General features: G+C 37.9%; 1 protein-coding gene across 1 annotated transcript; it reads left to right on the top strand.

Annotated features, from left to right (window-relative positions):
• Window positions 1-16,935: 16,935 nt before the first annotated feature.
• KRTAP8-1 (keratin associated protein 8-1) lies at window positions 16,936-17,478 on the top strand. Its single transcript, XM_025985440.2, has one exon. The coding sequence runs from the start codon at window positions 16,984-16,986 to the stop codon at window positions 17,173-17,175; it is 192 nt and encodes a 63-aa protein (XP_025841225.1). The 5' UTR covers window positions 16,936-16,983; the 3' UTR covers window positions 17,176-17,478.
• The last annotated feature ends 8,828 nt before the right edge of the window (window positions 17,479-26,306 follow it).

Below are 26,306 nucleotides of genomic sequence, written 5' to 3' on the forward strand. Positions count from 1 at the left end.
GGGGATCTCTAACAACCACAAGATTCTAGATTCTATCATAGTCCCTAACATTTACCTAAAGCCATAATTGTTCTAAAGCCATAATTGTTTTTGTGTTTTGCCAATTAGATTTTTTTTGAATAATTTAAGATGCGCAGAAAAGTTGCCATGATAGTACAAAGAAGTTGTGAATGCCCAGATTTATTAAATGTTTCACCTTTCCCTGATGGCAAGTGATGCAGAGCATTTTCTCATGTGCATGTTGGCCATGTCTATGTCTTCCTCTGTGAGATTTCTGTTCATGTCTTTTGCCCATTTCATGATTGGATTGTTTGTTTCTTTGCTGTTGAGTTTAATAAGTTCTTTATAGATCTTGGATACTAGCCCTTTATCTGATACATCATTTGCAAATATCTTCTCCCATTCTGGAGGTTGTCTTTTAGTTTTGTTGACTGTACCCTTTGCTGTGCAAAAGGTTCTTATCTTGATGAAGTCCCAATAGTTCATTTTTGCTTTTGTTTCTTTTGCCTTTGTGGATGTATCTTGCAAGAAGTTATTGTGGCCGAGTTCAAAAAGGGTGTTGCCTGTGTTCTCCTCTAGGATTTTGATGGAATCTTGTCTCACATTTAGATCTTTCATGCATTTTGAGTTTATCTTTGTGTATGGTGAAAGATAGTGGTCTAGTTTCATTCTTCTGCATGTGGAACCACAATGAGATACCACCTCACACCAGTGAGAATGGGGAAAATTAACAAGGCAGGAAACCACAAATGTTGGAGAGGATGCAGAGAAAAGGGAACCCTCTTACACTGTTGGGAGTGTGAAATGGTGCAGCCACTCTGGAAAACTGTGTGGAGGTTCCTCAAAGAGTTAAAAATAGAGCTGCCCTACGACTAAATACCCACTGTTGGGGATTTACCGCAAAGATGCAGATGCAATGAAACGCCGGGACACCTGCACCCCAATGTTTCTAGCAGCAATGTCCACAATAGCCAAACTGTGGAAGGAGCCATTGAAAGATGAATGGATAAAGAAGATGTGGTCTATGTATACAATGGAATATTACTCAGCCATTAGAAATGACAAATACCCACCATTTGCTTCAACGTGGATGGAACTGGAGGGTATTATGCTGAGTGAAATAAGTCAATCAGAGAAGGACAAACATTATATGGTCTCATTCATTTGGGGAATATAAATAATAGTGAAAGGGAATAGAAGGGAAGGGAGAAGAAATGGGTAGGAAATATCAGAAAGGGAGACAGAACATGAAGACTCCTAACTCTGGGAAATGAAGTAGGGGTGGTGGAAGGGGAGGAGGGCGGGGGTGGGGGTGAATGGGTGACGGGTACTGAGGGGGGCCCTCAAGGGATGAGCACTGGGTGTTATTCTGTATGTTGGCAAAATGAACTCCAATAAAAAATAAATTTATTATTAAAAATTTTTAAAAATAAATAAATAAATAAATAAATAAATAAATAAATAAATAAAAATAAATGTTTGCACCTTGCCTCATTTACTTTACCACTGTATATAATATACATACAGTACTGCATTTGGGTACATATATATATATATATTTTGTAATATATATAATATTTACAGAGTGGCAAATTCATTTCAGAATAAGTTTCAGGTATCATGCCCATTTATCCTTAGAACAAAGGCAGAAAAATTATGAATATTAGAGAATTTAATATTAATACTGTTCTCTACTCCACAGTATGTACTCAAACTTAGTTAATGGTTCCAATTTGTCCATAATAGTTATTTTTCCCTTTGTCCCTGCAGGATTTGAGCCAGTATCATGTATGTCTCCTTTGTTCTTTAATGTGGATCAGTTCCTCAGCCTTTCTCTGTCTTTCTTGACCTCAACCAATTTTCAGGCTGCAGGTTGATTATTTTATAGAATGTCCTTCTATTTGGGTTTGTCTGACTTTCCTCATCTTTAGGTTCATGTTAAACATCATTGGTAGAAATGCCATAGAAGTGATGTTATGTTCTCCTTGATGCACCCTTTTAGGAGTCACATGACAATGGTTTATGCAAATTTGATTGGTATGACTTGTGATCACCTGGTAAAAGTAGTGTCCTTCATGCTTCTTCACTTCCTTTGTCATTAGTAATTCATGTGTTGATACTCTGACACTATATAAGCATCCTATTGCTTATCAAGCTTTTACCCACTAAATTTAGGATCCATTTGTAACTTTCTGATTTTATAAATATTTCTACTATTTATCATTTGGCATTCTACCATAAGAAAGAACTTTGAGAGAAAGAAAGAACTTAGTTTTCCCAACTAAGTTTTTTATGTGCTTATTTATTTGTATCAATATTTATATCAACATAAGCTTGTGGATTCTTATTTTACTCGGTATGTTATAATCTGTTAATGTTATTCTTAATTTTGATGCTCAGATTGCCCCAGATTTGGACAGTGGTAAAACCTTCACACAGGCTCCTAAGTTTTTTAGAAATGGCCCCATCACTATGCAATCAATTCTTTACTTTCTGGCTCAACAGAATATTCCAGGCTCATCTTTAACTCCTCTGCTCCAGTGAGGGAATCAGTAATTTCTCCAGAACTTTGGATCCCTTAAGTGAAGACTGCAATTTGGAAACTGTTATTGCTATATATGCTCATTTATACCTTATCATATGCTGTAACAATCATCGCTATGACTGTCAATCATCCTTTCACATTTAATAATAACACACTAAGAAGCTTCACTGGAGCTCTGTGTATAAGGGGAAATTTTTTTTTTAAGATTTTATTTATTCATGAGAGACACCGAGAAAGAAAGAGAGAGATGCAGAGACACAGGCAGAGGGAGAAGCAGGCTCCATGCAGGGAGCCCGACATGGGACTTGATCCCAGGTCTCCAGGATCAGGCCCTGGGCTGAAGGCAGTGCTAAACCGCTGAGCCACCCAGGCTGCCCAAGGTGAAAGTTCATAAAGGACCCATTTAAGGTAAAAGAGGGGCTGTCTGGCCTTTAGGTTGGGGGGGGGTTCCTCCTGAAATGCCAGAGTGTGAAGGTCATTTGCTCTAAAGTTTAAGTGACCATACCTGTTGCCCTAGTACACCTCTATTCTTCAACTAGATTTTCATTTAACCACCCTATCTCTGTTTCAGCCCCCACCCTTATACTTTTCTATGTGTTGCAAGTCCTGATTCTCTCTGAGGATTTGAAGGGGAAGATCAGCTTGCTCTTTGCTTATAGTTTCCTTTCATGGTCTCTGCTGTAGCTTCCTCTTTCTGTTTTCTTCCTATCTCCTTCCTATCTTCCAGAAACTTAGCTAATCCCTCCTCAAACAATACTGTTCCTACAATTCTGTCATTGTTGCCTTCTACCCTTTACTGTAATTGAATGGGTTTTAGGGAGGGGGAGTGGTAAAGTCTGTTGGGTCTGTCTGCCATTTTTTTCTTTTAAGATTTATTTATTTTAGAGAGGTGGGGAGGGGCAGAGGGAGAGGAAGAGAGAAATTCAAGCCTACTTCATGCTAGACATGGAGCCCCACACAGGGCTTGATCTCACAAAACTGAGATCAGACCTGAGCCAAAACCAAGAGTTGGATGCTTAATTGACTGCACCACTCAGGTCGCCCTGTCTGCCATCTCGAATCTAAAAAGTATAAATACCTTAAAAAGCACAAGAAGGGATTAAGTACAACAATTTGTCTCCTTTCCTCATGTATTAATGATATGGCAGGCACAAGAATAAATAATCTTACTATTTATTTGCATGACAGTGTTTTTTTGAGGTCATCTTTATTACCTACTCATGTTACCAAAGAGAAAAGTGATATTAGAAAATTAAATAATTTGTTGGAGCTGTCTCATTTATTTATAAAGAAAAAATTCCAAGGTATAGCCAAGAAGTGTCTAACTCCAAATCCATCCCTCTACTCTAAAATGAGTTATACAGCATTTTTAAAGTTATACAACTCTTTCCCAGAAATATCCTAGTTTAATATCACCTCTAACACCATTGATAATTATGTCTTATATTTACATAGTGATTTACAGTTCACAAAATATTTTCATGGAATCTTATTTAATTCTTTTTTTTTTTCTACACTCTACATGCTCTTTATTACAAGACTACCCAGCATATTATTTAATTATTTTTTATTGGGATATAATTGACAACATTATATTAGTTTCAATAGTACAATATAATGTTTTGATATTTATGTATATTATAATCATCACTGTCTAGCTAACATCCATCACCTTACAGGTATATATATTATTTCTTGTGATGAGAACTTTAAAGATTTATTCTCTGAGCAACTTTCAAAAATATAATACCATATTAATTATAGTTACTGTGTTGTACATTATATCCCCAGAACTTATCTGTAACTGTGAGTTTGTACCTTTTTACCACCTTCATTCATTTTGGTCACCCTCCTTGCTCCGGCAACCACCAATCTGTTCTTTGTCTGTGAGCTCAGTTTTTGCTTTTTCTATCTTTAAGATTCCACATATAAGTGACATCATATGGTATTTTTCTTTTTCTGTCTGACTTTTTCATTTATTTCACTCAGCATAATGTTCCATTCATGTTGTTGCAAATGTAAGATTTCCTTTTTTCACATGAATGAAATTCCATTATATATCATATATATATATATATATATATATATATATATCCATCATATACCTATCTATATCTATATCTATCTATCACATTTTCTTTATCCATTTAGCTATCATGGATACTTAGATTATTTTCATGTTTTGGTTATTGTAAAAAAGGCTGCAGTGAACATGGGGGTGCAGATAGCTTTCTGAATTACTGTTTTCGTTTTCTTTGGATATATATCCACATGTGGGATTGCTGGATCATATGGTAATTCCATTTTTAAGTTTTTTGAGGACCCTCCATACCGTTTTCAAAAATGGCTGCACCAATTTACATTCCCAACAGTACAGAAGGGTTCCTTTTTCTCCACATCCTCACCAACACTGAATTCTGTTTAATTTTGAAATTATCTTGGGAGATTAGGTATCATGAGCAAATCGGTGGAAATTAAGCAATTTTCCTGTGGACAAATATTCTGCAAATGACAAAGCTGAGACTTGAACCAACTATTGAGCTGGGATTTACAATTCTTTCCCAACCCATCATTCTACCAATGATAAGAGTGGCAGAACAGTTAACTCTGTGTTTGCTGATTTGACCGTAACTGAGATTTTCAAGACCCTCCATTATTTCACAAGCTTGCCCAATAAATTTTAGTGCCAATTGGGCTCCATTTTCTACCTTGATATCAAGTCCTTAGATTTTTCCTCCTCATTATGCCTAAGGGATGCTGTTAGATCTTTATTTCCAATATTTCTGCCTTGATTCATACCTTTGTCATTTCATGCCTGGATTACTATACCAGCTCCCTATCCAGTCTGCCAATCAGTCCTCAACCCTTTTCCACAGAGCAGATGTAATCACCTCTCAAAGCATGAATCTAATAATATAGCTTCCTTTCACAAACTCAGGTTATTTTTTTGGTTACTTACAGATTCGAGGATAAAGATCAACTAGTGGCCCACCAGACTACTGATTCCTCTAGCTCCATTTCCTTTCTGTCCCTACCATACTTTGTTTTCTCCCACAATTGAACCTGCTGTAGTTCTTTGCTCCCTCCTGCCTTCTTCTTCATCTATGAACTCCTACAGATCCTTCAGAAGGTCTTCCTTTACCACCAGGAGCTTCCCTTGCTCCAGATTAAAAGCCCCACCTCTATTCACTTTTATATCATACTCTTCACACTGTTGCACTGCCAAAGACCACCAGGAACACATCTGCAGTCAAAGTTCGGTTTATTAACTTGTTGCAAGAGCAGAAATTATGCAACATGAGAAACTGTAGGGTTTCTCAATAAGGGGGTTTTAGAAGGGGCTTGTTCTAAGATTTGGGCTTGAATGAGGTAATTCTGGAAAGGACTAATGGAGGCAGGGTCGTTTCTGGATTGGATACTCCCTGTAAAAAATTGCCACAAACTTATTGTCTTCAAATAACATGAATTTATGTTCTTACAGTTTTGGATGTTGGAAGCAAAAAATAGGTTTTACTGGGCTCAAATCAAGATGTTGATAGGTTTGCCTTCATTTGATTTCTAAGCCTTTTCCAGATTCTAAAGGCTTTCCCTCAGTTCTATGGTTTGTATCCCTTCCTTCATCTTCAAAGACAGTAGCATGACATCTTCAAATACTCTCCCTGATTCTGACCCTGACATTCCTACCTGCTTCCTTAATTTTTGATTACACTAGGACCACTCAGATAATCCAGTGTGATCTCCCTACCTTAAAGCCAGTGGATTAGCAACCTTCATTCCCCTTTGCCACGTAGTATAACAGATTCACAGTTTCCAGAATTAGGATGGCAACACCTCTGGGGGAACTTATTCTGCCTTCCAGAGGTACTGTCAAGCACAGACCTAATTCTATGATTGCGTGTTTGAACAGTTTTTGCTTAAGGGGTGGAATATGGCTAAAGATTTTATTAGTCAACAGGCAATGGTCACAGACAATGATTCCTAGCCATTTGGGTTTGAATAGTGTTCCTATTTCCTTCTGTTCTTGGACATGATTACAGAGTGGCCTTGTTTTTGTCTTACTACATCGTCACAGACTAACCTCATCTGATTTGATGTTATGAAGATTGTGTATGAACGTAGGGAATGTTCTGGTTTATCATTAATGAGGTGAGGGCTGCAGATTATTTCTTGTGATCATTGGTTCCCTCATTATCTTGTGTACGCTGTAAATTCCTTAAGGACAGTATTGTGCTGAATTCACTGTTCTATGACCAGTGCTGTGTCCTACATAGTTGATAAATATTTGCTGGATTAACAGAATTATTTAGAACCCTAGAGAAAAAGCTCAATCCTTTGCTCTTTAAAATATGGTCAGAGGACACAAGCAATGTTGGCATCACCTGGGAGCTTATTCAAAAGGCAGAATCTTGGGTTCCTCTGTTACTCTGCACTTTTACAAGATCCGAGGTGATTCATGCACACATAAAGTTTAAGCACTGGCCCAGTCCTTTTGATTCTTATCCCGAAGGCAGTAGAGAGGGACATACATCTCACTCTTGATTTTAAAGTATAGATGAAATGGTATTAACATTTTCAGCAAAAAGTTAAAGTTTTTACAAGTATGATTTTTCCTATGCTTTGGTTCTATTTTTATTACTATTTACAGAAAACTAGTTTATGTTTTTCATTTCCATTGTGAATAGGGGAAAAAACCCTTAAAATTGAAGCAGAAGAACATTCTATTAGATAAATGGAAATATTTTTTGCTTCTAAAGCCTGCCAGGCAGAGACCTCTGAGGATATTCTATAAGACTCCTGAATGAGTTGAGAATCGTTGTCTCCAAAAATACCCTGTTATTTCTCAGACACCAGTTCCTTTGCAGTGACTTGTCTCTGAGACTCCTGACATTATCTTTGACAACAGTGTTTGCAATACAGTGCCCTGTTCTTTCTTCTTCCCTTTCCAGTCATCCTCCCCTCTTAGTAATCTCTTTACCAGTGTGCCTCATTATCTCCATTTTGAAGCTTCGGTGTGCAACGCACTTAGTAGCAACTGCAGAATTTTCAAGTCTTCCCTAATCAGTAGACTTCAATTTTAAGATAAAGAAAACTTTGAGACATAGGTCCTAACTTTTAAATTTAAATTTATTTATTTGTATACTTGGTTTCTGGTCAACAAAGATTTGTGGACATGATACTTCCAGTAGCTCAAGATTGCCATCATTTATTGTGTGGTAATAATACAAAACACGATTTTTAAGGTCATCAGAAAGACATAACCTTAGACCTTCTGAAGGGTAACCAATGAGTAAATATGTTGAAGTGTCATGCCTCCAATCATCAGTGAGGGTCTTTAGCACTGACATAGCACAATAGATCATAATTTCTTTTATTTTTTTGGACTAAATCAGCTTACAGGTTGGTGCTGTGCTTTCAGTTTGCACACATTCCTAGTTTCTGGGTCTAATTCTCCCTTTGCGTTCAAAAAGTGGACCTCAGCTCCTTGTTTTGCTACTAAGAATAGAGAGTAGATGCTAAAAATGACCTTTACATACCACCAGTGACTAAAAGCTGGTAGCAAAAACATACCTTCCTTGTAATGACTTTTCATGTTGGTTGTTAAACACCTGTGAGGTGTTTCTGACAAGAGTCAGTGAGCTTATTATGCAACCAGGCATTATTGTAGTGTCACATTATTTCTTAAGGATACATCATGGGTCCTACATCAAATAGCAAGCTTCAGTAATTAGGTGCTTGCTCTGATCATTAACCAAGTGGCCTCACAAAGTGGCTTAGCCCCACAAGTGCTGAGATATCAAGGCATTGAAATTGTGTCTCAAGTTAGCCCTAAGACTTGGTCAGCAAGTTCTGGCCTTGTCATGTGACGCTTTGGAGGTATATTGTCTGGCAATCCTATTTGACTGCATGCGATCTTGTCATCAATCCATTGTTTTTTGACCTTGTCTCTACTGACATTTTGGGCTGGATATTTTTTTGCTGTGAGAATTCAGGGGGTGGTGCTGCCCTGTATATTGTAGGCTATTTGGCAGCATCCTTGGCTCCCACCCATTAGATGTTTTTTGAGTTTTGTGTTTTATTAAAGAGGATGCCTTTTCAGATAGCTTACCTTTGAATACCACAAATTTCTCAAGGTATGACCACTGCCTTTACTGGAATCTCTTGGGCTCTTTATTCCTTAGTCCTACCCCCCCATCCAGTGAGTAGGAATCTAAGGAATGGAGCTTGGAAATGTGCATTTAAAACAGATGTCCAGGGAGATTCCCCCATGGACTAAACTTTGAAAACTATTGTGGTGGAACCTTTTGCAGAGATTTCAACAATTCTGTTCTGTGATTCTACCACTGTATTTTGTTTTTTAAAGCTATGGCAGCTGGGAGCCCATTACTTTGTCTTAGCAGGGGTATGAAATGTGGTGAGCAAAAGTACTCTATATAGTTGTATCCTTAATTGACCAAATTCCAATGAGAGAGAGTTGCATTGTTATCTTGTCTCATCTGTGATTTTGCAGTGAAAATCATACCGTGGTTGAGGTGGTGAGTCCCAGGAAATCAACTTACCTCATTTTACAGTCAAATGGCTTGGGGCCCAGAGAAGTGATTTGCCTAAATTCTCCCAGCAAGTGAGTGGCCAAATTAGGTTTAGAATATTCATTCATTCATTTACTCAGTTGATATTACTGAAAATTTACACATGACTAGTAGTGAGCTAGGCACTGAGGGATCAAGTCTGATCGTTTAGCAGGTTAGTGAAGCAGCTTATCCGTCACAAAGATCAAGCTAAAGGACAACTGTGAAAAGGACTGCAGATGTGGGGGAGATGGTGGTCTGCCATGATACTGTAGATGGATTTAGCTAATTCAGGGGAAGGCAGAAAGGCCTTCCAAAGGAAGTGGTTGAGCTGGTGTCTGGAGGTTGGTAGGAGAGTAAGGGGAAAGAATTCCATCAGAATAAACAGCAAGTCCCAAGGCTTGAGAATAAAGAACATGGTACCTTTGAAGCACTAGAAGACAGTAAATGTTAAGTGTTGATTTGGGGCCTTCTAGGTTAAAGATAAATTTTTAAAATTATCCTAAAAACAATGGGAAGCTATTGAAATATTTTAAGTGTGTATATATTTGTAGTATGTTTGTGTGTGTATACCTGTTGTAAACACTTTGGTTGTTGAAAGCAGATTATAAGCAGGGAAATTGTCACCTGACTAGTTCTGAGGTGTAGGTACATCAATAAATAACTTGTAGTGGGTAATGTGGCAGGCTGAAAAATGGGCTCCCAAATTGTTTACTCTAATCCTCACAACCTGTGAATATGTTAGGTTGCCTTACCTTACCACTACCATACCTGCTAGTGAGGCAGAGGTGAGTAAATTAAGGATCTTGATTCGGGGAGATTATTTTAGATAATCCAGGTGAGCTCAATGTGATCCTTAAAAGAAGGAGGCAGGAGGATCACAGTCTGTAGTGTAGAAGAAGCAAGACATTGGAGGGGGGCAGGGAAGAAGCTATGGGCCAAAGAAAACAAGTAACCTTTATAGAAACTAAAAAATACTAGAAAACAAATTCTCCCCTTAGAACCTGTAGAAGGAATTAGTCATACCTACATGTTGATTTCAGACTTCTGACCACAGGGGTTTTAAGATAATAAATTTGTGGGGGTTTAATTTTTAATCTTTTTTAAAAAGATTTTATTTATTTATTTGAGAGATATGGAGAGTGAGCATGAGAGGCAAAGGGAGAGGAAGAAGGACAAGTAGACTCCTCAGTGAGTAGGGACCCTGGTGTAAGGCTGGATTCCAGGACCCTGAGATCATGAGCCCCTGTCACTTAACTGATTGAGTGACTCAGGTGCCCCAAATTTGTGTTTTAAGCTACCAAGTTTGTGGTAATTTGTAGCATTATGAAATAATAAGATACAAACAGACATAGTGAAATGGAGATTCAGAGAAATTAATGGATTCAAAAGATTTTTAGAAGGCAAAATTGACAGCACTCTGCAATAGATTGGATTTGCAAATGAGGGGGTGTTGAGGGTGACTCTTAGGCATTGATTATTATTATTCAGATAGTATCATCTCACAGCATGGGTATAGATCTCATTTTCATATTGAAAACCAGATACGGTTTCTGAGTAGGAGGACCTAGACGATAATAATTAAATTTGTATGCAAGTTAGTAAATTAACTGAAGGGAAGTCATATTTTGAGGATTATGGTATTTGATTATCAGAGAGTAGTAACTGAAAAGCAATGGTTAGGAGGATTAAAATCAAGGGTCTGAATGAACATCTTCCCTGGGATAACTTTACACTATAGAAGTATGACAGTTTTCTTTATATGCTTCCTGTAACAGTAATTAGATGTTGTCTCTACAGGCTATTTTATTATCTCTAATTGTCCCAAGTACCTTACAGACCTTCCTAATTGGAGGACCTCAGCACTGAATTACAGGTGTGCCAGAGGTGTGCTGGTCTCAGCCCTGGCTGATCTGGGCAGGATCTGGGTTTTTCAGAATTAGGGGCATGGCTCTATCCTCTCAGTGAGTCTCACCTGATTATTCCACTATATCCTAAAGACATGTAATATACTGGGTGTGCTATATGGGAAGAAGATTGGGAAGCACTGAACTTTGGTCTTCCTTCTACAATGTCTCCCATGGGTGTCTACCTTCAGAATCCCTGGTGGGGATATTGGGTGACAATCCTGACAGACGATTGTTAACAATTGTTAAATCTACCCCTCTAACAATTCTTAAATTCATCCCTGTGTTCATACTGCTGCCTGAGTTAGGCTCCCATTCTCTCTTGCCTAACTTAGTGTGATGGTTTTCATGCACTTCTATTGATTACCAATCCAAAGACCATTCCTTTCCCCTCTTGCTAGGTTGGCAGAGACAGCTTTGCACTACGGCAGCAAGAAATGCCTGGTACATGCTTTTCCAACTTTCTCTGTAGCTCAACCATGGAATATGATTCAGTGCTAAACGATGGGAGCCATAGGGAATCCACTGTAAGACAAATGTGAAATGAATTCTTTGGGGATCGTAAATACAAAGGAACTGTGGGAGAAGAGGTCCTCTTTTTTTTTTCATTTTTTTGCCTCCTGGTTTTGGATGTTGATGCATATGAATATGAAGCATGGCTGCAGAGATCTTGCAGCCATGGGGAGAGCACTGAGAGGATCCCATTGAGCCAATGCGTCTTGACATTATCAACACTATATTCTTGTCTCCTAGTAGTTGTGAAAAATAAACCCTTTTTGTTTAAGCAGACTTTAGCTTGGGTTTTTGTTACTTGCAGCCAAAAGCATTGCTAGTGGATACGATTTTAAACCCAGCCTTCATACATACCTCTAGGATTTCCCCATTCCAATTCATCCTCTACACTGATAATGTATTTCTGAAATGCAAAGCTGATTATGCCACCCACCCCTTGCTTAGTGCATAGGTGGCTCCCTTTGCCTCCATGGCACATATACTCTCACATGCCCCTGACTGCCTTTTCAGTCCCAGCTTCCATTAATTCTCCTGTCACTATGGATATGACCCCTTTGAATTGTCTGTGATTCCTGCAAGACACTGTACTATTTAAGACCTTTGACACTTTGCTTTACAACATTTCTTCCTGGAATATCTCCTAAATCCACTATCCCCCTAAGCAATACTCACTTATAAAATACCCATTTTAAGATCTAGCTCAAATATTTATCCCTTCCATAATGAAGCATTCCATGGCCACTACTCCCTAGTTCAAGGAGACTTGTTTACTCTCCCCATCATCCCTGAAGTCTATGGAAGGCAGTACAGACTTCCAGGGTAGAATGCATAACATTGTTATATATACATTATTCATTTGTTTATTGTTTTCCTTTTAATTACCATTTCTCATTCATCTTCAGATCCCTAGAACCTAACAACATACCTGGATCATAGATGTCAAATAAATGTCTGTAAGAATAAATGTTTGAAAAGATGAATGGCAGATAATTTTTGTATTACAGCATAACCACTGATGTGTATTTTAAAACTCATTTAAAACATTCTCTTGTAATTTCTCTCTCATTACTAATGAATTATAATATTTTGAAACTGGAAACTTTATAAAGTTTATAAGACAAGAACTATTTTATTATGTGTGCTGGAATTATCTCTACTTCTAAGATCTGTACACAGTATGTTCCTTGCTCCTCTGCAGAAAATCAAAGAGCAAGACTTTCTCCTATCTTTATTCCTGTCAGACCTTATTTAAAATCAAAGAAATATGAAAGGAGAAATCAAGTTATTTATTAAATTATATCTTAAGATTGTTATTAGAAAAGGATCATGAACTTTATCCAAACCAATAAGTATCCAGTAATGATTAGTCCAATACTGAGTCATTTCTTATGTGACAATATAAATTTTTCTTTATCAAACCTCCGTGTCACATGACCCTGTTTTTTTGAGAAACTCACAAAAGCAAGCCATTTTTACTACAACTGGTTTAGATAGTTATTGTTTTCTATGGGGGGTTTCCTACATCACACTTCCCCTCATGTTGGGAGGCTCTGGAAGGCCATGGGCCTTTCTGGCTTAAGGAGAAGTTGACTAGGAGATAGATTTAATTTGGATCTATAAATTGCTCCTCTGGTAGCAGAGGAGCAAGGAACATACTGTGTACAGAACTTAGAGATAATTCCAGCACGCATAATAAAATAGTTGTCTTATAAACTTTATAAAGTTTCCAGCTTCAAAATTTGGATAAATTTATGTGGTTGGCAGTCACTTCTATGTCTCATTGGGCTAATTGGAGCCATCCTTGTGTGGGATGGTTTCCAGGAATTCTCTACCATCCATTCCCCTAATTCACCCAAAGTTTTTGACATGAAAAAATGCAGGACCAGAGGTCATATGTCAATATGAATTTGCACTATTGCATTCAGCACAGGATGGGTAGTAGAGAAAACAGAAAGCTAGTCTATGGGAAAAAATTATAGAAGTATGACAGGCAGTTAAGTAGTAAAACTACTTTCAGAATTTTGAAATATTTATGATTTTTGTCACTGTTTAATTTTTTTGTGATTTCTTTTAGCATTTAACAAAGGTTTAATTTTGTACTTAATTTTTTATATTCTTTTTTATTTTTTATTTTTAAAGATTGATTTATTTATTTATGATAGACACAGAGAGAGAGAGAGAGAGAGAGAGAGAGAGGCAGAGACACAGGCAGAGGGAGAAGCAGGCTCCGTGCTGGAAGCCTGATGTAGGACTCGATCCCGGGACTCCAGGATCACGCCCTGGGCCAAAGGCAGGCACCAAACCGCTGAGCCACCCAGGGATCCCATATTCTTTTTTTAAAAAAGGGTTCTCAACATTATATAAACTTCATGCTTTACAAAACTTAGATCTTCCCTAGATATACCTATGTCAGAAGATAGCTTTCATAGAACTAACATAGAATTAAGCTAGCTATTAGTTGTTTTTATTTTATTTTCCTGTTCACTTCATAGAGGTGGAGGATGCAAATAAATCCTCCCTCTCTAGATCATGGCAATTTTAATTTATCCCAAATTTAGTTATGTTTTTAAATGACTTGTTGATAATGTGCCTCCCTAAATTTTTCTTGTGTTAGGATTTTTTTAAATAGACTTTCTGGAGAAAATTCAAGATGTTTGCTGTAAATAGGGCCCAAGTTATTTTTATTTAAAAAATTTTTAAAAAGATTTTATCTGTTTATTTGAGAGGGAAAGATAGGGCACAAGCAGTGGGGAAGGGCAGAAGGAGAGGGAGAAGCAGACTACCTGCTGAGCAGGGAGCCCTGCAATGCAGGATGGGCTGGATCCTAGGACCCCAGGATCATGACCTGAGCGGAAGACAGATGCTTAACTGCCTGAGCCACCCAGGACTTCCAAGGGGCTAAGTTTTTAAAAATACAGCATATTTTAATTTTTATTCACCAGTACTACTGAGATACAAAGCTGGGTATTGTGCCTTGCAGGGCATAGCTCTAGCATCTCACCAGACTGTGTAGGCAGATGTGGGAGGAACTCATTTCAACAGAGCCTCGTAATTGAACTTTGGCAAATCTTTTTTCCATCCCATTGTATAATGCTATTTTTTTGTCTCATTTTTCTTTTTTTCCTAAGGTTATTTTTTTCTTTATGGAACAGAGCAATATGATGACAGTAGAGATATAGTGTAAATCATTCTGTGATTTTCAGGGAAGGATCTGCTGTTGAATACCTTTGTATTTTGGGAGCAAAGCTAATTTTAATTCCCTGAACTTGTTTCACTGTAAATCACATGAAGTGTTTGAATTTTAAGTCCTGAGTCACCGCAGGTGGTCATGGAGCTTGGTTCCTGAAGAAAGATGGTAGCACAACCCCGGGTATTTTAAAAAATGCCTCTCCTGTAATTAATCAATTAGTGGTTAGAATGCTGGCATAGTTTTGTGTTTTTCCAGATATTTCACCTTGCCTTTGGATTCAACCAGTGACTTCAGTATACTCCCAGAAATTTAGGTCTTAGTTTCTGGTGACAGGGACGAAAGCTATCTCTGGGATCTACAGTAAAATTTGGGGGGGGGCCAGTATGTAATACATATTATTTCCACAGCCTTCTAAAAATGATTCATTATAGCTCCGTGCCTTTCTGTTTCTCTGCCATGTGTCCTATTTCTGGTGTAAAACCTGTAAATTTTCTATCAAGGGCAATCTCAATGTAAATATCTGGAATAGTTTATTAGGTCTTGCATGACCCAAAGTAGTTTTGATCAATCTTGTCCCTTCTTTCACTCCTATTTGAAACTAAATTTCTATTTAGAGAGGAATGACTTTCCTTCCCACTCCTGGGGTATGAGGAGTGAAATGTTGACTATATGCCACTTGGCCCCTCATAAGATTTGACATTTGTCAGATAATCTGCTTTTATTAGATCCAACAACAAAAAAATACATTTCAGGATAAAATTTGTCATTCTTTTTTTTTTTTTTTTACTTTGTTACTATTTTTAATATTTATTTTAAAAAGTGTACCAGATCAACAAGTCATATTTTTTTAAAATATTTTAATTATTTATTCATGAGAGACAGAGAGAGAGAGAGGCAGAGACACAGGCAGAGGGAGAAGCAGGCTCCACACAGGGAGCCCGATGTGGGACTCGATCCCTGGTCTCCAGGATCAGGCCCTGGCCGAAGGCAGCGCCAAACCACCGAGCCCCCTGGGCTGCCCAAAAAGTCATATTTTATTTGACCATTCATTTCAACGCCTTCTTTGACCATTCATTTCTACGCCTGAGTGGCACGGTTGGTTAAGTGGCTGGCTCTTGGTTTCAGCTCAGATCATGAACTCAGGGTCCTGGGATCAAGACCTGCATCAAGTTCCACACTGGGCTCTGTGCTTCCTTCTCAGCATGGACTCTACCTCAGGATTCTCTTTCTCCCTCTGACCCTCCCCCAGCTCACTTGTGCTCTCTCTCTCTAAAATAAACAAATCTTTAAAAAAAATTAATCCACAATCTCAATTATTATTTTTTTTTACAATTATAAGATTATTAGTTCAGACAGTGGTCTCAAAATGTGATGTAGATATATAATTCAGGTGGGGATTATAATTAAGATTACATTTTTAACCAGTTTTTAAAACAGAATAGCTATAGGGGCACCTGGATGGCTTAGTCAGTTAAGTGGCTGCCTTCTACTCCGGTTATGATCCCAGGGTCCTGGGATCTACTGGCCTCAGACTTCCTGCTGAGCAGGGAGTCTGCTTCTTCCCTTCCCCCTTCCCCCAGCTCCTGCTCCTGCTCTCTCACTCAAATAAATAAAATCTTATAAAAAACAACAACCAAAAAAACTAGAGTAGCTATAGATAGGGAAAGAATAAAAAGGAGACTTTCCTATGAACCCAGTGGCATTTGTCTTGCACACTACCAAAAAGAATTCTTTAACCAAGTGAATACTATGAAATATCTCGAGTTTTTAGTTGGACTCACTATGTATTTATCACTTCATTTATTAATTTATTCCAACACATATTTACTGAACTCCACCAGTGCATTCTGGAAATGCGGTGAGCAAGAAGACTGAATAAGAGCTAACAACCTTAGAGCATTTCTTGGTTTTATAAAGTCTGCTTACAGAGAACTCTATCTAGGGTCTATAGGACCCAGGGCTTTGAAGTCACTGCAATGCTTTTTTAGTAAAGGGTCACACTTTGAAGGGATCCCATCCCTATATTCCATGACATGAGAGGTTTCTTAAGCAGCTGTAAAGACATCTAACGCAAGAGCAAATCAAATTAACGAGCTTTTTGTGGTGTCAAGAATGAAAATTGGTGCCAAGAATGAAAATGAGGGCCTTGTGTTTTTAACCACACCCCATAGGCAGGGTATATAAAGAAGGTTCTGAGACTGGAGAATCATCACACAGAGGAGACACCTTCTCCTGCTACCTGAACCCTCCACTCCTGACACCATGCACTGCAACAACTTCTCCGGTGCTGTCTTCCCAGGATGCTACTGGGGCAGCTTCGGCTACCCCCTGGGGTACAGCGTGGGCTGTGGCTATGGCAGCACCTACTCCCCAGTGGGCTATGGCTTCGGTTACGGCTACAACGGCTGTGGGGCCTTCGGCTACAGAAGATACTGGCCATTTGATCTCTACTGATTTGCTGAAATTGCTGAGGCATAGAATCTTCTCTCCCAAGGTTAAGAGGCGCCCTCAACGTTCCTCCTTTGCTCCTTGACCTCCCAGTTGCTGCTTCTCAGACCTAGTACCAGAGTCCAGAAGGAAAGAAATGAAAAAGCAGACGATGCCTTACCTGCCTTCCCTGGATGATGTTCTTTGAGACATTTTCAGAAACTTTATACCCAAACATGTATTTCATCTGAATTTTCCACCATGCTCACGACTCTTGATAAAGTTGTGGATATGTGTGTTGAATTCTCAATAAACTTGTCTCAGCCAGCATAATACTCTTACTTGAGCAGAGTTTCTTTTCTTGGCATGTGCATATTTTCTGTTACATTGAATGGGGAAGGAAGTGGATTTACTTTTTCTCACCTGGGCTTTAGAAGCAGTAAGAAAGCAAATAATCCTTGATCTAGTGTGATAAATAGGCAAGAGGGGGCTGCTTGTGAGGAGGAAAAAAAGCCTGTCTTAACCTTTTACCTCTGACATCCACCTCCAATCCTTGGTCCAATGGTACACCATTCAGTGCTTGGTGTTTCTCATCTCACTGCTGATTCCCTCCTCAAGGAAACCCAATGTGGGGAGGTGGGGGGCTTTTCAGCTCTTTCCATGTTAGTGCAAATGAAATCCACTGTGTTCCTGCTCCTGGGGAGGAGAGAGTGTAGAATAAAATACCATTTTCCCTATTAAAAGATTCTGAAGCCTCAGGTAATAGAAAAGCTATAGACATATTTTAGGAGTCTAAGAGTCTTTTAGGGGAAGGGATTATTCCATAAAACCTATGGTGTTTATTTTACAGCTTAGAAACTCCAGGTTAGAAACAAGGATGGAAAGCTTCTTAATCTTTGTACAGTAGATACTAGGTAGTAAGTTTTACTCTTTAAAATATGAGTAACTTTTCATAAACATGGGGGAAAAGTAACCATAAAGAAGTGTTTCTGAAGATATATCAGCCTTTCTCTGTGTTCCTTTAGAGAAAAGAGCTACATTCCTTTTATAAACCAAGTCAAAAATGTACCAATTATTCCTGTTGAAAACATTTTATGTATAGCACAAATATTCTTGGTGACAGCAGGATTGGGCTTAACCCTGCTCTTTTATTGAATATCTGCACATGGTTATATTGTCTCTGATTCACCTTGTAGCCAAAAATGTAAAGGCTATTTGGAGAGATTATTTTAGAATAGAGTATTTTCTCCACCATATTTCATCCAACAGATATCTTTTTTAAAAAATTCAAAAAGATATCTTGTTCAAGGATTTACTTAGTAAATTCTTTCCCAGTAGACTATTGTGACAGCCAATAAAGTCTCCAGTTTGAAATGTTCTAGCAGCCAGATATTAATCAATGCTGAGAATTATAATTTAATCAAACAGGCATGTTAGAATAGTATAGGAAAAGTAAAGAGAGAAATTACAGGGTCAGATTGAAACTAGATGTCTAGTTTCATCATTCTAGAATGATGACTGAGCTATATAAAATTTGTGCTTGAAGAGATCTCAGAGAGGTATCTTACCTCCGTCTTTCTGAAATCGTGTGTACAAGAGAATCACCTGGGGAGCTGGCCTAAAGTGTAAGTTATTATGCTTCACCTCTAGGAAGTCTGACTTGATACATCTGAGATGTGGTCCAAAAATCTAAATTTTTCTCAACTTAATTGAAGTATAATTGACAAATAAAAATTGCACAGATTTAAGATGTGCAACATAATGTTTTGATGTGTGTAGACATTGTGAAATGATTACCACAGTCAAGCTAATTAACATATTATTCACCACCTCATATGGCTATGATTTTTATTTCAAGTATATGAAAGGGTGCTCAATATCACTGGTCATTAGAGAAATACAAACCAAAACATAATAAGTTATCACCTTACATGTATTAGAATGGCTATTACCAAAAAGATAAAAGATAATTGTTGGTAAGGATGTGGAGAAAAGAGAACCTTCACATACCATGGGAATATAAATTGGCTCTACCACTATGGAAAACAATTTGGAGATATCTCAAAAAATTAAAAATAGATCTACCATATAATCCAGCAATCCCTCTTCTGCGTATATACTCATAGGAAATCAAGTCATCATCTCAAAGAGCTATCTGTACTTTCATGTTCACCACAGCATTACTCATAGTAGCTAAATACAGAAATAATATCTCTTTATGGAGAGATGAATGGATAAAGAAAATGTAGTATATATACAGTGGAATATTATTCAGCCTTAAAAAAAGAAGGAAATCTTGTCATTTGCAATAACATGGTTGAATCAAAAATCTAAAGTTTTTGGAAGTATCCCAGGTGGCATAAGTTCCACAAAGTAAGAAGCACTGTTTCAGGCCATCACATGAGCGCGTGCGCGCGCGCACACACACACACACACACACACACACTCTTGTCATCTATTTATCTATCTAAAACGAAAATCATTTACATCACAAACTAAGGACAAAGGAAGAAATCCTTTATATTGACAGATGTATGAGATGTACATTGAAGTACACCTTGCTTGGCACTTTCCAGTCAAATTACTGGGGCTGAAGATACTGATGCCATGTTCTGCTTAAAGGAGAAAGGGTATATTATTGGATGATTTTATAAACTCCTATTTCCCTACATAACATGAAAATGCTCTACATTACTTGATATCATTCAGTGATTTTCAACTGTAATTCATTTCTCCAACCTATGGTTTTAAAAAAATGCATATACTTAGTCCCTCCTTTTCACCTCCCTTCTGATGAGAAAATCTTATACAGGGTCTGGGAATTTGTATTTAACCAAATATCCCTAACTATTATCTTTGCCCCCAATTTGGAACAATTACAGAGTCCTGTATTATGAATTGCATTTCCCATCCTTTTTAGTTTCTTCTATTTATTTTGAATCTGGGAACTAATATTTTTCATCTATATTGATGTAGGATCCATAAAAATGAAAACAGAATAAGTAACATTCTACAGATATAGTGAAAAGGAAATAGGAAGAATATTTGATGCTACATCCAGGCTTAGCTGTGATCTTTAGGGGGTGTAGTTAGCTATTTGTTTGTTTCTTTTTCTTTTTTTCTTTTTTTTTTTTTTAGAGGAGGAGAGAGAGAGAGAGAGAAAGAGAGAGAGAGAGAAGAGAGAGAGAGAGAGAGGAAGGGCAGAGAGTGAGTGAGAGAGAATCTTAAGCAAGCTCCATGCTCAGCTTAGAGCCCAACACAGGACTCGATCTCAGGTTCCATGAGATCATGACCTGAGCTGAAATCAAGAGTTAGTCACTTAACTGACTGAACCACCCAGGCCCCCTTGATATTTGTTTCTAATCGTACATGAGTTTTGCCGTTGAACTGAGCCAAGTTTAGTGCCCTGCACATAGTAGAAACTCCATAAATATGGGTTATCTCACAGATTTCTTTAAAAAGCATGAAAAAGATGTTAAACATCCATTTGATAACATCTCATAACTCTCCTTTAATTCATAGCCATTTGTGGATTGGAAGTCTGATGTTTGCACATTTGATGGCTTGGATTAATCTCAGGTCACACATGAAAAATATTGTTCTTTTTTTTAAGATTTTATTTATTTATTTATTTATTTATTTATTTATTCATGAAAGACAGACAGACAGAGAGAGAGAGAGAGAGAGAGAGAGAGAGACAGGCAGAGGGAGAAGCAGGCTCCATACAGGAAGCCTGATGTGGGACTCAATCCTGGGTCTCCAGGATCACGCCCTGGGCTGAAGGTGGTGCTAAACTGCTGGGCCACAGGGGCTGCCCTTTCCCACCTTCCCGTTGTTTATTGCTCTTAAGTATCTGAAAAACTGACTATTGTATATTTAAGATTTCCCTCCTGAATAGAACCTGTAGAACCCAGACCAGTTATTTGAATATTAAAGGAATTTTATCTACAGAAGAACATTTGAGAGAAAGAGAGAGGGAGACAAAGTGAGAAATCTTTTCCTTCAAATTTTGGGATAGTTCAGAGTAATTTTTCCCAGAAGAAAGGCATGCCTAGAGGATACTCTGATGTACTCCTTGAATTATGAGACTGCGACTAAATGTTGCACAGAAAAAAATTGCATGGCATCAGCCTCACTTGAAAGCAGAGGGCAGTGTTATTTCTACTCTGCTTACCAATTTCTTAATGACTTATTTCCATCTCCATAAAGGAGGGATGTTGAATGCTGCAAGTTTCTTTGTTTTGAGCCTTTTTACATTCTATATGTCAAAGATATATTCGTAGGTCTTTCACTAACACCCACCACCTGGTTTCAGGCTTCCTGTCCACTCTCCTAAGCCCTCTGCCTTAATCATTAGGCTCTCTGTTCCTTGATTACTCAGAAGCAATGATTCATTAGTTGTAGCTAAATATATGAATGCTAAGTATATTGACCCATTTGGTTCACAGGAGAGGTTTAAAGTCCCAAAGAATTTTCCAGGGCTACCTTTGATAGAAAATATGTTATGTGATTTCCTGTTCAACATTTCCCAAATATTCTCTAAAGGCTATTTTGAAGGTTTCTAATATCTGCCCTTATCAAATGGTTGGTAGAGAAATGCTCTTCAAATATTACTTATGTGAGCACAGTATTTGATGACACTATCCGATGAAAATTTTGGCTATGAAGTTATGACCATCAAGAATGTGAATGAAGATGGTGGAGTCCTAGTGAGTCTATATATGTAGGAGACCCTATGCCATATGAACATTGTTTCTGCATATGAGAAGTGACCAAATGATTCTCCCTTTCTTTCATTTCTCTTTTGCCTGCATTTTCTTGTTTTTTGTTCTATACTTTTGTGCTTAAGTTTCTTCTTCTTTTTTAAGATTTTATTTATTTATTCATCAGAGATACAGAGAAAGAGAGAGGCAGAGACAGGCAGAGGGAGAAGCAGGCTCCATGCAGGGAGCCCAATGTGGGATCATGCTGAGCTAAAGGCAGACACTCAACTGCTGAGCCACCCAGGCATCCCCTTAAATTTCTCACTTCTTAGTGAATCCTAAGAAAACAGAATTTTCTTCTATTTTCACAGATCATATTAAGGCAGGGCTAATTCTTAAGCAGATTTATGAACAGATTCTAAGAAGAGTGATCAAGAGAAGCACCTTCCCAGTACAGAGAAATCTTACAATCAAAATAAGTCATCATTTTCAGAGATTCACACTGGCCCTGCCCCCAAACCCCTTCCCACATAGAGCTTTCAGCTACAATGGACACCTCAGGAAGACTGTTAGATACCTTACAAGTCAGAGTTTTCCTTTACTTACTAAAGATACAAAAGAGGGGATCCCTGGGTGGCGCAGCGGTTTAGCGCCTGCCTTTGGCCCAGGGCGCGATCTTGGAGACCCGGGATCGAATCCCACATCGGGCTCCCGGTGCATGGAGCCTGCTTCTCCCTCTGCTGTGTCTCTGCCTCTCTCTCTCTCTCTGTGACTATCATAAATAATAAAATTAAAAAAAAAAATTTAAAAAATAAAGATACAAAAGAAACACAAACATATATCACTGAGGAATAAATGGATGACACAGGCATTTGATAAAAAATTTTAAAGTGAAATTCTTTTTTTCTTTTTCCAAGAAGGGTTTGCTTGCTCTTTTGCCCAAAACTTCAGACACAAAAGCAAAGCAGAAACTGGAAATGCTTCATACTCACATGGATGTGATTTTTGATTTTCCATAATTCTCCTTTAGCTACAGGGTGGTCTTTCTCAGAGCTAGCCAAGCTATAATAGCTGCTGCCCAATGGACATGTTCAACTCATGACTTTCTGATGGCAAAGGTGCAAATGAATCATACTTAAAACTAACCAACCAACCAACCAACCAACCAACCAACCAACTTATGTACTCGACAACAGCATATCTACTTTTGAGCTAAATGTTTATTTAGTAAACATATATTTCTTTCCATTGATCTCTTATGACACTGAAAACCTTCTAATGTGGGTTTATCCCAGATGAAGCCATCATTTTAAGTCTGAATTTTCAGTCGTTCCAATGACAAAATAATTAGGCAAAGAGAACTAATATTTAGTATGTTCCTGAGCTTGTAGTAGTTCATTACTCCTCTTTATATCCTCAGGAGGTTGGTTTTCTTCCAGATTTTATTTGCTCCATGAAGAAGCTGAAATTTAGAAAGTTCAAATGATGTGTTCATGTCTCAAGGCTGGAGAAAGACAGAGTAGGGTTCTAATCAGGTGTGTTTGATGCTAAGGCCTTGCTGCCTCACTCCTACTAACCAGAATTGACTTCAATTTTATCCTGTAGAACTGTATGCTCCATAAATGGTTCTTAACTGTCCATCACTGTGTCCCCAAAATAAAGCACAGCAGTGAGCTCATATTGAGTCTCCAATAAATACATTATGAATGGAAAGGCAGGATGTTATTTCTTTCAAATTAAACTAAAGAATCCCTAATCATGCAATAAGGTCTTTGAAAATCATTTGTTCAAGTCTGAAAATGTTACTATTTGGCTAGGGTTTTTTTTTTGTGACATCCAAGAGAGATTTCATAAGTGTGTGGACTCTGAGCCCAGAAACACTCCTGATGTGGAGGAGAGGGCTATGGATGCCATTTGGTCAGGAGTACCAAAAGCATGAAGTGATAACACCATGCAGCAACTTCACTTCCCCTAGCTCTGTCAATGACATTCATTCAACCATGTCTCTTAGAATTTTAGAGAAATCAAATACAGTATATTTTTCAGTACAATTCGTGTAATAATGATTTGATGTTCTGCCTAAGAATGATGAGATGAATGAGCTGTTCAAAGTTGCACAGCCCAGAAATAGAAGGCCATTGGGGAAGGCAATAAAGGGAAGGAGAAGAGGCATGTTTATCTGACAAAGATTTTCAACTTGGCCAAACTAGCCAGGCTCCTCTGAACTCTCTTCTCAACTACGCTCTGACTTTTAGTCTTCCATGTTTGTCTCTGCATTGTCAAATTTATTAAGAAATCTGCTAAGCGAGTTAAGCCACACAGACCAACCCTCACCCCACCCCCCCATCAATATCTGATGACCCTCTATATCAGGCTCCTCATCCTCCACCATTTACCAGGTGACATCTGATCACCTTCACCTGCCTTCAGCAAGAATCCTACTAGATCTATTTAGCCTGAAACCAACCTCCTTCCTTCTTACCCTTTTTACCTCCCTCTTTGTAATTTTCCATCCACTGACTCCTGCCCTGTTCCTTGGCTATAAATGCCCACTTTTCTTTATATTTGAAGTTGAACCCAAGCTCTCTTCACTATTTTAAAACTCATACTACTAAACTATAGTTGTTCCCCTTGAATAAAGTCAGGCTTTCCAATCTTTAGCAAGTGTCATAAATAATTTTTTAAAGCACCGTCTCAGCTGTCCACATTCCTTGTCTGCTTTCGAATTTTGTTTTTGTAATTTACAACATCAAGAGAAACTTTACTTTGTCACCTGAGTGGTATGCTACACTCTTCCTGGTCCTCAAGGCTTAATTTACTGGGCCATTTTATATATACACAAACTCCTACTGTAATCCCTACCCCACTGTGTCCACTCAACATTTTATAATTATGGCATTTAGTTGTATATATTTATTTTGATTGTAGGCTTATTTGTCTTGCTTTTGCTTCTAGTTTAAAAGGTTTGTTAGATCTATAAACTCTTTAATATCTATACCTCAAATGCTGGAATAGGGTTTTATGAAGCATGAGGACATTCAGTAAATTCCTGTGGACTAAAAATATGGTTTGATATTGCAGCAAGCATATTTTTTGTTGTTGAGAAGTCTGATAATTGGAGGCTTAAATTTGGAGTCTGGTTTAATCCAAGACTTTGAAGACACAGCCGTAACTTCTCATTACAGGGACAAAACCCATAAAGAAGAATTCCTTTTTGGCAGTTAGTCAAGCTCAAACTTTTTTCTAAAATAATGAGGATCTCTTGTTTTCCCAATGAGATCTAGGAGATTAATGAGAACTTTAATTCCCTTGATTTAAAGAATGAGGGAGGTACATTTCTTCATCATAGCCCTCCACTGAGGTTATACAAGTCTCATAGGAAGAAAGATCCCATTACATGCTGTAGCCCTCAGCCCTAATGCCTGATCAAATCTTTATCCTTGGGCAAATATATTGTGACCTCTTCCCTGATGACTTCAACTCAAACGGCTACTGGAGAAGTTTTGGGTATTCCCTGGGCCACAGTCCTGACTATACATATGGTAGCACTTTCTTACCTGTGGGCAATGGCCTGGATTATGGCTATAGTAGTTACTGACCACTTGGCTACATTGGGCAACAGCAGTCTACTGGTTGATCTGCATGTCTGAGACCTTGGCACTTCTGGGACACTTTGTTCTTTTGTTTTCAGTCTGATTCTATCTTTCTTTGAGTCCCAAGATGGTGCTTGGCCAAATGCAGCTTTTGCATACGCTAGACCAGGTTGACTTCAAGACACATCACCTTCAGCCTTTACATCTTTGAACTCTTCCAGAAGTTCATCATTTAGGTTTGTGATTCTTATTTGATGTATGTTCTCCCCTAGCATATTTGTCAGTAGTTCTTCATCTTGAGGGCACTTCTGTTTTCTTCTTAAAAACTTATCTGAGTTGATATAGGACATGTGGTTTAAATACGTTTCTGGCAGGCACATTTTAGTTACATCGTACAAAGAAATAATGTTTTAAATCCGTAAAATGAAGATTGACTTTTATATTTTATCAGAAGGTGTTAGCCCTAATATCCAGGCTAATTCAAATGCGGACTTGATGATGTCCTGGTTAATTTTGTTTGCATTTCCAAATCCAAAGTCTAGTAACAAAATCCAACCAATTCACTTTGGATCCCAAATAATACAAAATGACTGTCTATTTTGAAGTATACCTCACATTCTCGATCAATTTGAAATTCACTGAAATTAAATGTATTAACATGTGTGGTTATGAAGATAGATTTCTCTATCATATTATTTAATTTTATCTCATCTCTAGAACCATGTTTTTCAAAGTGTGGTTTGTGAACCAGTAACATTAACTCTGGGAATATTTTAGAAAGAAATTCTCAAGCCTTCTGCCTTTTTTCCTCTAAGATCTACAGAGTCAGCAATATGTGTTTTAATAAACCATTTAAGAGACT

This window comes from Vulpes vulpes, chromosome 15 (assembly GCF_048418805.1).
Source record: "Vulpes vulpes isolate BD-2025 chromosome 15, VulVul3, whole genome shotgun sequence".
NCBI lineage: Eukaryota > Metazoa > Chordata > Mammalia > Carnivora > Canidae > Vulpes > Vulpes vulpes.